At 56.1% G+C, this 12,177-nt stretch overlaps 1 protein-coding gene across 1 annotated transcript; it reads left to right on the top strand.

Annotated features, from left to right (window-relative positions):
* The first annotated feature begins 1,554 nt into the window (after window positions 1-1,554).
* vps26c (VPS26 endosomal protein sorting factor C) lies at window positions 1,555-11,856 on the top strand. Its single transcript, XM_042334288.1, has 8 exons — window positions 1,555-1,639; window positions 5,981-6,124; window positions 7,132-7,281; window positions 8,017-8,097; window positions 9,296-9,370; window positions 9,859-10,009; window positions 10,811-10,963; window positions 11,578-11,856. Exons 1-8 carry the CDS (start codon window positions 1,583-1,585, stop codon window positions 11,658-11,660), a joined length of 894 nt encoding a protein of 297 aa, XP_042190222.1. The 5' UTR covers window positions 1,555-1,582; the 3' UTR covers window positions 11,661-11,856.
* The last annotated feature ends 321 nt before the right edge of the window (window positions 11,857-12,177 follow it).

Raw genomic sequence — 12,177 nt, 5'->3', positions numbered from 1 at the left:
AGGGTGGGGGTTGAGGGTGGGGGTGAGGGTGGTGGGGGTGGGGGTGGGGGGTGAGGGTGGGGGTGAGGGTGGGGGGGTGGGGGTGGTGTGGGGGGGGTGAGGGTGGGGGGGTGAGGGTGAGGGTGGGGGGGTGGGGGTGAGGGTGTGGGGGTGAGGGGGGTGAGGGTGGGGGGGTGGGGTGAGGGTGTGGAGGGTGGGGGGGGGTGGGGGTGGGGGGTGAGGGTGGGGGGTGAGGGTGTGAGGTGGGGTGGGGGGGGTGAGGTGGGGGGTGAGGGTGGGGGTGAGGGGGGGGTGGGGGGGGGTGGGGTGAGGGTGTGGAGGGTGGGGGGGGTGGGGTGGGGGGTGAGGGTGGGGGTGAGGGTGGGAGGGTGGGGGGGGGGTGAGGGTGGGGGTGAGGGTGGGGGTGAGGGGGTGAGGGTGGGGGGTGGGGGTGGGGTTGGGGTGAGGGTGGGGGGTTGGGGTGAGGGTGGGGGGGGTGGGGTGGGGGGGTGAGGGTGAGGGTGGGGTGGGTGAGGGTGGGGGTGAGGGTGGGGGTGGGGGGGTGAGGGTGGGGGTGAGGGTGGGGGGTGAGGGTGGGGGGTGGGGGTGGGGGGTGGGGGTGAGGGTGGGGGGTGAGGGTGGGGTGGGGTGGGGGTGAGGGTGGGGGGTGGGGTGAGGGTGGGGGGTGAGGGTGGGGGGTGGGGGGGGGGGTGAGGGTGGGGGTGAGGGTGGGGGGTGAGGGTGAGGGGGGGTGAGGGTGTGGGGGGTGAGGGTGTGGGGGGTGAGGGTGGGGGGGGGGTGAGGGTGGGGGGGGTGAGGGTGGGGGGTGAGGGTGGGGGGGGGTGGGGGTGAGGGGGTGAGGGTGGGGGGTGAGGGTGGGGGGTGAGGGTGGGGGGTGAGGGTGGGGGTGGTGGGGGGTGAGGGTGGGGTGGGGTGAGGGTGGGGGTGAGGGTGGGGGGGGTGGGGGTGAGGGTGGGGGGGTGGGGTGGGGGTGAGGGTGGGGGTGGGGTGGGGGGGTGAGGGTGGGGGGTGGGGGTGAGGGTGGGGGGTGGGGTGGGGTGAGGGTGGGGGGTGAGGGTGGGGGGTGGGGGGGGGGGTGAGGGTGGGGGGGGGTGGGGGTGGGGGTGGGGGGTGAGGGTGGGGTGAGGGTGGGGGTGAGGGTGGGGGGTGAGGGTGGGGGGGGGTGAGGGGGGGGGGGTGAGGGTGGGGGTGAGGGTGGGGGGGGGGTGAGGGTGGGGGGTGAGGGTGGGGGGGTGAGGGTGAGGGTGGGGGGGGGTGAGGGGTGGGGGTGGGGGGTGAGGGTGGGGGGGGGTGAGGGTGGGGGGGGTGGGGGTGGGGGTGGGGGGGTGGGGGTGGGGGTGAGGGTGGGGGTGAGGGTGAGGGTGTGGGGGTGAGGGGGTGGGGGTGAGGGTGAGGGTGGGAGTGCACAGTGAGACCCACCCGGAAGTTGTTGGGATGGAATGGAACGCAATGTAACAACAATCAGCTGACGGGACCCCACGTGACCCCCTCTCAGCCACTCAGCGGCGAGTGTTTGGGCCCATGTGACCCGCGCGCTGTATCGCCTTTGATCACGTGACAGACTCCCCACAGCCCATGGAACATGGTCACAGCCCTGGACCTGAGGCTCAAGAGAGCCAACAAAGTGTACCGAGAGGGGGTGAGTGTGTACACACACAGAGGTGTACCGAGAGGGGGTGAGTGTGTACACACACACAGAGAGAGGTGTACCGAGAGGGGGTGAGTGTGCACACACACACAGAGGTGTACCGAGAGGGGGTGAGTGTGCACACACACACAGAGGTGTACCGAGAGGGGGTGTGTACACACACAGGTGTACCGAGAGGGGGTGAATGTGTACACACACACAGAGGTGTACCGAGACGGGGTGAGTGTGTACACACACACAGAGAGAGGTGTACCGAGAGGGGGTGAGTGTGTATACACACACACACACACACACAGAGGTGTACAGGGAAGGGTTGAGTATGCATATGCAGAGAGAGAGACAACAGGGTGTATAGAGAAGGGGGTGAGTGTGTATATGCAAAGAGAGAGAAAAGGTGTAATGAGAGGTGGTGAGTGTGTCTGTATACAGAGAGAGGGAGAGAGAGAACCAGGTGTACAGAGTGCGTACAGAAAGAGAGAGACCGACGAGGCATCCTGAGATGGAATGAGTGTGTGTGTGTGTGTGTATGCAGAGTGAGAGAGAGTGAAGAGGGTGTACAGAGAGTGGGCGAGTGTGTGGACAGAGTAAGAGAAAGACAACAAATTACATTTGTGTAAACAAACACTTATGTTCAGCACTTTGGGACATCCTCCTGACGGTGGACAGAGTAAGAGAAAGACAACAAATTACATTTGTGTGGCGCCTTTCACCGTCAGAAGGATGTCCCAAAGTGCTGAACATAAGTGTTTGTTTGGCGAAAGAGGAGCGAGGTCCATCCAGTTCATCTTCCACCATCCTGGCCGTCGCGTGCACACGTCGTGTCCCAAACTATATACCGTATCCCAAGATAATAATAATAATAATAATCCTTGCATTTGATATAGCGCTTTTCACATCGGGAGGACGTCCCAAAGCGCTTCACAGAACACACTGTAAAGCGAATTGACTGTATATTTGTGGGCGAACGCGGCAGCCAATTGCGCACAGCAATGTCCCACAAACAGTCGTGGATTGAAAATGACCAATTTATTATTGTTTTTGGTTTTGGAGGGATTATTATTAGGCTCTGTGTGGAGTAAGGAAACTTGCCCCAAGGTTTCGCCCTCTGCCTGGAATTGAACTCAGGTCTCTCGCTCGCAAAGCGAGTGCTCTAACCACTGAGCTACAGGACTCCACAGTAGACCCACTATCAACCGTGGCAGATTCTAATGGGGTCATTCCGCTGTAGGATGCTAAGGCCGTCCTGGTCCGGGAATGGGGGAGGGAAATTTGCAATGGTTCGACAACAAGGTGTACCGAGATAGAGTGAGTGTGTGTGTGTGTGTGTGTACGCAGAGAGAGAGACACACACACAAACAGACAACAAGGTGTTCTGCGAATGGAGTGAGTGTGTATGTACAGAGAGAGATAGACCCCGGTGGGGTGGGGGGGGCGGTGGATGAGTGTGTGGACACGGAGAGAAAGAGCGACAACAAGGCGTATTAAAATGGAGTGAGTGTGTGTATGCAGAGAGAGAGAGAGAGAGCGACAACTTGTACAGAGAGGGGGTGGGTGTGTGTGTGTGTATAGATGGAGAGACTCGGAGGGAGAGCAAATGGGGGGAGAGAGAGATTCTCCAACCCTGCGATTATTTCCTGTGAGCTATGGTGTGGTGAGTGGGTCTTCCTCCTGACGTGAAAGGTGCTAAGCACATGTACTTTGTTGTGCTTATATATTTCATGCGTACGCGCGTGTGTGTTGGGGCTATTAATAATAATCCTTTCATTTGATACAGCGTCTTACACGTCAGGAAGTCATCTCAAAGCACTTCACGGGATTTACTGTAAAGTGTAGTGACTGTATTTTGTAGGCGAACATGGCAGAGAATTTGCACCCAGCGACATCCCCCAAAACAGCTATGAGGCGAGTGAGCAATTTCGCTTGGGGGATTGTTGGCCAGGACACCGAGAGAAACTCCCTTCTCTTTTCGAATCGTACCGTAGGATCTTTAATGTCCACCTGAACAAGCAGCCGAGACCTTATACGAGAGCCCAAAGCTGGGTTTTAACCCACAATCTTCGGACTCGGAGGTGAGAAGTTAACAAAAACCTACATAAACATAACTTCCCCCTTTGCACACTCCCTCCTGAACTCACAACTCAACCTAAGGACGGCACCTCCGGCAATTCAGCGCCGAATTGGGAGTGTCAGCCTATGCGATTCTAAGCCCCGACGTGAAGCTTGAGCTCACAACCTTCCGACTCGGGGGCGAGAGTTGTGTGTTCAGGAGGGAGTGTGCAAAGGGGAAGTTATGTTTATGTAGGTTTTTGTTAACTTCTCACCTCCGAGTCGGAAGCTTGTGGGTTCAAACCCAGCTTTGGGCACTCGTATAAGTAGGCTGATAATCCAATGTAGTGCTCGGGTCTTTTGCACACAGCGATGTCCCACAAACAGCCATGGAGTGAGCGACCAATTTTATTTGGGGGGTGGGGTGGGGGGGGATTGTCGCTAGGACACCGGGGGAGAGAGAAAAACTCCTTTCTCTTTTCGAATCACGCCATGGGATCTTCAGTGACCACCTGAACAGGCAGACAGGACCTCGGTTTAACGTCTCATCCGAAGGATGGCACCTCCGGCAATGCAACCCGCCCCCAAGCGCCGCGTTGGAGCGTTAGCTTAAACTATGTGATTCCAAGTCCCGACCTGGTATTGGATACAACTCAATAACTTTGCACTTGATTTGCTTAAACCCTGGGGATCCGGTCTGGGCAGTTGCAGTGGCGTTCTAAGTGGAGCCACTAATTGGATGGCGACATTGTGCTGGAGAATCAATACAGTTTATATAGAGTCATTTAAATATCGCATCAAGAAGCTCACCCGGGCTTCTCCCTCCCCCACTGTTTCTTCCCGCCCGCTCGCCACCTTTTCTCCCCCCCCCCCACCCCACCCCAGCTCCCAGGGGTAATACTCCCCTTAAAAAAAAATTCGCTCAATTCATGACTGTTTGTGGGACACTGCTGTGCGCAATTGGTTGCTGCATTTCGCCCACAGTAGTCGATCCACTTTACAGTATATTCTGTGAAGCGCTTTGAGACGTCTCAACGACGTGATAAGACCTTATATCCAATGCAAGGATGGTTATTATTATAACGCACGCAGTTGGGTCCCCCCAAGCCTTGGCTCTTGCCAACTTACACCTGCGTTCTCTGGAACTAGGCAATACAGGGTGGTCCCTCCAGGGAAAGGGTGCGTACTCCCGTTCACAGGGACATTTCTAAGAGACTCTGTCTGGTTTGAATACTCCCGAGCAAGGTGATGGGTTTCCGAGCGTGTCAGACACCGGGCTGACCCAAATAGGTCCCGGCCGACTCCCTGGTGCAGTGATGGAAGGTGGGCGGAGAGGGCGCTGGGCAGGTGGCAGTACCTTCGAAGACGAGTGGAGTTTCTCCTGGTGTCCTGACCGATGATCCTCCTGAGAAAACCGGCCGTTCGCTTCGTGGCCGCCTGTGGGACCTTCCCTGTGCGCAAATTCGCTTCCACCTGTGCCTAAAAAAAATACAAGTCATTACACCTGACAATAATTCCCCAGCGAAGCACTTTGATAACGGTGTTGATGGGTCCGGTGTTGTATTCAAATGGAAGTAATATTATCACCGCTGAGATTAAATGAATTAACGGGAGCATCAGCATCGTAGAGCACTTTGCGACCAACCGAAGCGCATCGGTACTGCCCTCTCCTGGACAGATCATTTCTGATCTCTTTCTGAAATTATTATGACTATTATCCGATTAAATTGGGATTTTGTCCGACCCACACAGTTTTGCCTGCAACTTGGACTTCGAGTAACTCATATTAAAATGGTCTGGTCCCGACCTGATACCACTCGCGTGAGTTTTCCTGTACATCCAGTGAAGGCGTTTGAATGACGTGAAAGGCGCTGTGAAGGAGGTGTGGAGTCCCGTAATGTATTGGTTATCCGGATTGGATTCCCGGACGGGGCGAGATCTTAGGCAAGTTTCCTTACTCCACGCGCCCCTGTTTACCCAGCAGTAAGTGGGAACCTGGTTGTTACTCGATCGGGGGACCCAGAGTGTGCGCGAAGGGTAGCTGCTCAGGGTCTAACCAGCTAACGCCGCGTAGCTTGCCGTCGCCTCGCAAACGAGAGGACCCGGGTTCGATTCCCAGGCCGGGCCAAAAGTTCGGCAAGTTTCCTGAACGCCACACGCCTCTGTATACCTAGTAGGTGTAAGTTGGAATTACGTGATAAGTTGCTATATCAAATGCAAGGATTATTATTATAATTAATATTACCAAACATTGTGTGTGTGTCTCTCTCTGTGTGTGTTGGACAGGAAACCTTGTCTGGCGTGGTGATAATATCCAGTAAGGAAACAGTCCCGCACCAGGGCATCACTCTGACCATGGAAGGAGTCGTCAACTTGCAGCTCAGTGCCAAGAGCGTTGGGGTCTTCGAGGCTTTTTACAATTCTGTCAAGGTAATGGAGCATTCGCAGCCCTGTCTGAGCTTCAACCACAGCAGCAACAAATTGCGTTCGTACGAGAATCGACTTCCAAGACGCTCACATTCGTCTTCCAATCCCTCCTCTATCCCTCCTCCACCTCGCCCCCTCCTTCCCCATCGTGAGATCACACCCGAAGACCTTCCTTTACGACCGGTCCTGCGGTCACCTCCCCCCCAGGGCTCGGCATCGGGCTCCGTCACCGTCAAGCGCTCCAGGATACTACCCCGCATGAGGGGAGCTATATAAATGTGAGTTGTTGTTGTTGTACGGCGCCTTTCAAGTCGGGAGGACATCCCAAGGCGCTGGGCAATACGTCGTTTGCACCCGAGCCTCGGGTTGGAACCCAAGAGGGCTGGAGGCCGAGCGAGGTGGTGGAGGAGGGAAGATGACCGAAGGCGTGGGCGAAAAGAAAGGTCTTGAAGGACAGTAGGGAGGGGAGGGCGATGCGGAGGGGCTCTGGGATGGAGTTTCAATGGGTGGGGGCAAAACGGTTGATTCATCGGCAGGACTTGGAAGGGCAGAGTCGTCACTCGGGGCTGGGAATCCTCCCACTCAGCCACACGTGGAACCCTGTAAGCCAAAGCCCTAACGGGCAGGGATGGTCCCAGCTGGACAAGCAGCGGGAAAGCTCGCCAGACAGCGCTCTCCATGGCAAGCTACGCGGTTTTAGCTGGTTAGACTCCAGCAGTTACCCCCAACGCACACTCTGGGGGTCCCCCAAGCCTTGGCTCTTGCCGACCTGCGTCTGATATTTGCCGGAATTAGGTGAGCAGGAGGCGTCCCTCCAGGGAGAGAGAGAAAGAGTGCGCATTCCACTCCATCAATCTGTCTCTGGGATTTCCGTGTGTAAGTGGGATGCAGGGGATTCTCAGTTTGGTTTGGATATTGTTTGGATGGGTTTCCGCACGTGTCAGACACCCGGCTGAAACCCCCAAAATTGGATGTTTGATTGATTGATTGATTGATTGACTGATTGACAGCCCATCTCGCTGATCAGCAGCAACATCGAGGTGGCCAAGGCTGGGAAGCTGCCGAACGGACGCACTGAGATCCCCTTCGAGTTCCCGTTGACTGTGAAGAACAACAAGGTCCTGTACGAGACGTACCATGGAGTCTTCGTCAACATCCAGGCGAGTGCGTGTGTCCAACCACGCCCCCCCCCCCCCCCCACCACACACACCTGTCCAACCCTCCCACTGTCCAACCCCAACCCACACTTGTCCAACCCTTCCCTCCCCACACCTGTCCAACCCTCCCCCCACACCTGTCCAACCCTCCCCCCACACCTGTCCAAACCCGCCCCCCACACACACCTGTCCAAACCTGCCCCCCCACACACACACCTGTCCAAACCCGCCCCCCCACACACACACCTGTCCAAACCCGCCCCCCCCCCAGACCTGTCCTAAACCGCCCCGCCACACATAACTGTCCAAAACCCCCCCCCCCCCACACACACACACCTGTCCAACCCCCCCCCCCACACACACAGACACACACACACAAGGCAACTCACCAATCGATGAAGCTGCTGGGACGGTGCAGGTTGCAACGGGGTTGTGGGTGGCGGTGAGGGAGGGGGCAAATGGGGGCGGTCAAAAATAATTCACAGCAGATTAGAAGATTATGGGGTTTGAATCTTTGTGAATGTATTCTCTCTCCCCCCCCCCCCCCCCCCACTCCCAACCCAGTTACTTCTTCAAGTTCATTCAACTTAGTCCCAAATGCAAACCTAGGTCCTGGGAGGTGGGGGGAGAAGAAGAGGGGGATTCCTCTGATGTCTCCTAGTGTTTGGGGAGGGGGTGGGGGGCGACGACGACGACGACAGGATAACTGACCCTGACTCTCTCCGCTTTGGTTTACAGTACACGCTCCGATGTGACATGCGACGGCCCCTCCTGGCCAAAGACCTGACCAAGACCTGCGAGTTCATCGTCCACTCGCTGGTGAGTTCCGGCACCAATCGCTCTCTCTCTCTCCTCTTTCCCCCCCCCCCCCCCCCCCTCCTCCCACAAACAGTCGTGGATTGAGTGACCCAATTATTATTTTGTTTTTGAAAGGATTAATAACCCCTCCGGAAAGTGATCCGCCAATCGACTTAACAGCCGGGTTCCTTTTTAGTGCCGGGTTAACAGAGGCGTGCGGAGTAAGGAAACTTGCCCAATGTTTCGTCCTGTCCGGGAATCGAACCCGGGGTTCTCTTGTTTGCGAGGAGAGCGCCCTGACCTTTTTTCTCTCCACCCCCCCCCCCCATCTTCTCAAAGGCTTCATAGTTGTGAGTGTCCTTGCCCAGCCCAGCCCTGCACTCCCATCAATAATGTAACCGCATGTCTTCTGCATGAGCTACTCAGCCCCCAAAAAAGGACTTGACGTGGGTTAAAAGGGATCATGAAATATTCAGGCTGACGAGGTGCTCCTGGGCTCGCTCTGGATTGTGGCTGCATCTCTTCTCTACGCTCTCTCTCTCCCCCGCCCGCCCACCCACCCCCTACCGCCCCACACACTGCTCGCTCTTCCCCCTCCCCATCCCCTCCTCCTCCTCCTTCTCCCACGGATCGCGTGCTAAGCCAGGCTGCTGCAGTCAGCTCCCGTCATTTCTCAGTCTGTCAGCCCAGCTCAGTCAGTCACGCGTTCAGAGTCCTGTGTGTATGTGTGTAGTGGTTAGCACGTTTACCTCGCAAGCGAGAGGAACGTGAGTTCGATTCCCAAGCGGGACGAAACATCAGGCAAGTTTCCTTACTCCTCAAGCATCTGTTTACTTAACAGTAAGCAAGAACCCGGTTGTTAGTCGATTGGCGGATCGCTTTTCCGGGGGTAATAATCCCTTCAAAAAAGAGGAGAGGAGAAGAGAGCTGCATTGTTGGAAATACCTTCCTTTGGGTGAGACATTAAACCAAGGTGGACGCTACAGATGGTGCCTGAAGAACTTACCTCCCAACACCTTACCTCCATGTCCGCTTGTTGGTTTCCGGGGAGTGGGGATGGTGGGGGCATGTGTTGGGGACGAAGCTGGGCGATGGGCTTTGCATTGGTGGTGGTGGTGGTGGTGGCGGGAGGGAGGGAGGGGAGGGGGTTTGAGTGACCGAATTTTTTTTATTCACGGCTTTGAAAAGAATTGAAATGTTCCTCTCGGTTTTTGAACAGCCTCAGAAAGGGAAGGTGAGCCCCAGCCCCGTGGATTTCAGTATCAGCCCCGAGTCTCTGCAGAACGTCCGGGAGGTGAGTAGCCCCCAGAGGCGGGGGGTGGGTGGGGGGGAAAAGATTGTGAAAAGGAGGGTGGGAGAGAGAGTGGGGGAACAGAGCGAGAAGAAGGGCGAAGGGGTGGTGCGGGCCAAGGGAGGGAAGGGGGCGAGAGAGGGTGGGGGAGATGGGGGGGAAGGGAGTGGGAGAAAGAGAGAGCGCAGGGGGGCGGGGGGGAGAGAAAGCAACTCTTCTTTTCGAGCAGTGGGAGATCTTCCAATGTCCGCCCAAACATTGGGGGTAAGGGAGCTTGTTTTAACGCATTGCCCTCCGGCAGTATAACCCCAACATCACCCCCCAACATCACCCCCTGATAGTATAGCTCCAACATCACCCTGGACTGGAGCATCAGCCTGGACTGTCAGCTCGGAAGCCCATCAGGCTCCTCGGGACGTCTTACACCAAACCCCTACCCTCACCCACCTACCCACCCACCCAACTGTCTGACTCTCTCTCCTCTCTACCAGAGGACGTCCCTGCCTCGATTCCTGATTCGGGGCCGCCTCGACTCCACCAACTGTGTGATCACCCAACCACTGACCGGGGAGCTGGTGGTCGAGCACTCGGACGTTCCTGTCAAAAGTGTGGAGCTCCAGCTGGTCCGTGTGGAGACCTGCGGTAGGTGTGAGCACATGTGTGCCTGTGTCTACATGTGTGCGCCTGTGTATGTGTGTGTGTGTGTGCCTGTGCGGAGACTGTGTTCATCCCACAGCTTCATAGCAACAAGCGCTTTATATTTAGTGTCGTGCTCAGCGCGCTCGCCTCGCAAGCCGATTTCCAGGCGGGGTGAAACCTTAGGCAAGTTTCCTCACTCCGCACCCCTCTGTTTACCTAGCAGTAAGTAGGAACCCGGTTGTTAGTCGATTAGTGTATCTCTAGGGGTAATAATCCCCTTGAAAAATAACATTTGGTCACTTGATCCACGACCGTTTGTGGGGACACTGCTGTGTGCTCTTGGCCGCTCCCACCTTTCTCCCACAGAATACACAGAGAATCCACTTTTACAGACTATCCTGTGAAGCGTTTGAGGCATCTCAACGATGTGATAAGACGCTGAAGTTATCCGGAGTTTTGCTCTTGTACAAGTCGAGGGGTCGGGGAGAATAACCATCTTATAACGGGCACAAAATACAAGTAAAGTAACGTAGCGATCAGAGCCCTCGCCTCGCAAGCGAGAGGACCCGGGTCCGATTCCCGGACTGGGTGGGGGCGAAACCTTAAGCAAGTTTCTTTACTCCACACTCCTCTGTTTACCGAGCAGTAAGTAGGACCCCGGTTGTTAGTCGATTATTATAATAATAATTCCCTCCCCCTTCGGCTCGTTGTCAGACTCCGGCACTGTGAAGTGCCCCGGGACCCTACTCCGAGTGAAGGGCGCTATATAATTGAAATTTGTTGTTGTTGTTGTTGTTGTGTTAGGTTGTGCCGAGGGCTACGCGAGAGATGCCACGGAGATTCAGAATATCCAGATTGCTGACGGCAACATCTGCCAGGGGCTGGCGATCCCCATCTACATGGTGTTTCCCAGGCTGTTCACCTGCCCCACCCTGGAAACCACCAACTTCAAAGTGGGTAAGTCCCAAACTCGGAGTGGGGTGTCTGCCTGAGGTTCCCCCCCCCCCAACACACACCCCCACCGCCCCCACCCCATCCCCATCCAAAAAGGCATCTAACAAAGTTGTACGTGAAAGACTCCTTCACAAACACTGGTCGCTGGGGATCAGAGGCAAGGCAAGGACGTGGATTCAGAACTGCCTGAAGGGAGGGAACCAAAGGGTCTTTGTCAGTGAAGCAGCAAACGAGAGGACCCAGTTCAAATCCCGGGCGGGGCGAACCCATAGGCAAGTCTCCTTACTCCACGCCTCTGTTTACCCAGCAGTAAGTAGGAACCCGGTTGTTAGTCGATCGGCGGATCGCTTTCCAGGGGTAATAATTCCTCCCCAAAATAAATAATAATAATTGGATCACTCAAACCACGACTGTTTGTGGGACGCTGCCGAGCGCGATTGGCTGCTGCGTTTCGCCCAGAAAATACAGTCGGTCAATCCACTTTTTCCGTATATCCTGTGAAGCGCTTTGAGCCGTCTCGACGACGTGATCAGGCGCTGTATCAAATGCAAGGATTATTAGAAGTACTATCATACCAGTTGTTGCATTAACGCCGGTCGCTGCCTTGTTTGTCTCAGAATTTGAGGTCAACGTGGTCGTGGTTCTCCAGGACGATCACCTGATCACAGAGAACTTTCCGCTCAAGGTCTCCCGGGTCTGAGCAGCGATGGCCGCAGCGAACGAGGGAGAGACAGAAGCCGCAGTACAGCAAAGAGCCAACAGGAGGCGCTGGCGATCCGCCTGATTCACATACTGTACCAGCTTTGCTGCCCGCATGACCCCTGGCCTGCAGACCAACAACCCTGACCTTTTCTACTAAACTTGTGTGTACAGAGAGAGAGAGAGAGAGCGAGAAGGTTTTTTTTTGGTGTGGTGGAGGGGGTTGTAAGAAATAAACAACAATTTACGTACGTACGTCGCCTCTCACATCAGGGGGCCATCCCACAGCTCAAGCCGAGAGAGATTTTTTCCCCCCCCCATCAGCATGCGGAAACCCATCGCCGTGCTTTTAAGAGGATCCAAACCGAGCTAAAAATTCCACGCCTCCCACCTACACGTGGGAATCCCAGAGATTGATCGTTGGAATGGAATGCGCGCTCTCTTTCTCTCTCCCTGGAGGGACGCGTTCCCTGCTTACCCAATTCCGGACAGTATTAGGCGCAGGTTGGCAGGAGCCA

This window comes from Callorhinchus milii, unplaced genomic scaffold (assembly GCF_018977255.1).
Source record: "Callorhinchus milii isolate IMCB2004 unplaced genomic scaffold, IMCB_Cmil_1.0 Scaffold4, whole genome shotgun sequence".
In the NCBI taxonomy this organism is placed as follows: domain Eukaryota; kingdom Metazoa; phylum Chordata; class Chondrichthyes; order Chimaeriformes; family Callorhinchidae; genus Callorhinchus; species Callorhinchus milii.
The sequence above is the reverse complement of the archived record's forward strand: the minus strand, read 5'-3'. Positions and strand labels throughout refer to the sequence as shown.